The sequence below is a fragment of the Vicia villosa genome, linkage group LG2, assembly GCF_029867415.1.
Source record: "Vicia villosa cultivar HV-30 ecotype Madison, WI linkage group LG2, Vvil1.0, whole genome shotgun sequence".
Lineage (NCBI taxonomy): Eukaryota > Viridiplantae > Streptophyta > Magnoliopsida > Fabales > Fabaceae > Vicia > Vicia villosa.
In genome coordinates, this window is record NC_081181.1 from 50,893,406 (window position 1) to 50,894,550 (window position 1,145).

Sequence of the window (1,145 nt, forward strand, 5' to 3'; positions counted from 1 at the left end):
TCATATTCTAAATATATATATCTTCACTTCATCTTCTTATATATCTCAATCCTCACTACTAAAAACCTACTTCATCATTTTTTTTTCTATATTCTTAACTTTTTGAAAGATGATTTGTTTGGTATCTCGAACCGGAAGAGAGTTGCAGAGATATAACAACATGGGTGGCCGACAAGTTGTAGGGTGAGTATATATTCTGTAATATATTATAGTCACTTCATTTTATCACGTTTCAATAAAAGTTGGTAGGTCAAATATATGTACAATATTCATTCAAAATAAGTATATTTATTGACTAATTATTATAATAATATTTTTGCAGATGCATACCTTATAGATATAAACAAGACATAGATGGTAATAGAAGCAACGAAATGGAAGTACTAATGGTTAGTTCACAGAAAACTCAAAGACTAATGTTTCCTAAGGGTGGATGGGAACTTGATGAATCTCTACAAGAAGCAGCTTCTAGGGAATCCATTGAAGAAGCAGGAGTCATAGGATTAGTTGAGGTATATTAATTGATTGAATATATTCTTGTTAGTTAATTAAGAAAATATTTGGTTAATTAATTTATAATAAAACTGAAATTAATAAAATTTTCATTTTATATGACAGTGTGAATTGGGACAGTGGAATTTCATTAGCAAAAGATATGGAATATACTATGAAGGCTATATGTTCCCTTTGTTTGTCAAGGAGCAACTTGATCATTGGCCTGAGAAAAATCTTAGGACACGAGTATGGGTATGTTTATTCTCAATTATTTGATTTTGCATTTTATATAAAAAAATATTTTTAAAATATGTATTTTTGAAAAAAAATTCTAATAGGTTTTTTTTGTGTTAATTAGATGAGTGTTGATGAAGCTAGAGAAGTTTGTCAACATTGGTGGATGAAGGAAGCATTAGATATATTGCTTCAAAGGCTCATTTCTTCAAAGCAACAACAACAAAGGAAGCATTAGACATAAGTGAATTTCTTTCTCTTGGAGTAATTTGAGATTAATGGCATAAGGCAAAAGGAAGAATTGAATTTCTTGTACATTAATTTAGTGCTTTTAATAATCACTTCTTAACCAATCTGATACTCACATAACATAACCTAAATTATGTAACTAATATTTAATTGAACAGAGGAATACG

The 1,145-nt window shown here is 28.6% G+C and overlaps 1 protein-coding gene across 1 annotated transcript; it reads left to right on the top strand.

The window, feature by feature from the left end:
- On the top strand, nucleotides 1–1,145 carry LOC131650544 (nudix hydrolase 18, mitochondrial-like). Its single transcript, XM_058920249.1, has 4 exons — nucleotides 1–183; nucleotides 323–512; nucleotides 619–747; nucleotides 854–1,145. Exons 1-4 carry the CDS (start codon nucleotides 110–112, stop codon nucleotides 965–967), a joined length of 507 nt encoding a protein of 168 aa, XP_058776232.1. The 5' UTR covers nucleotides 1–109; the 3' UTR covers nucleotides 968–1,145.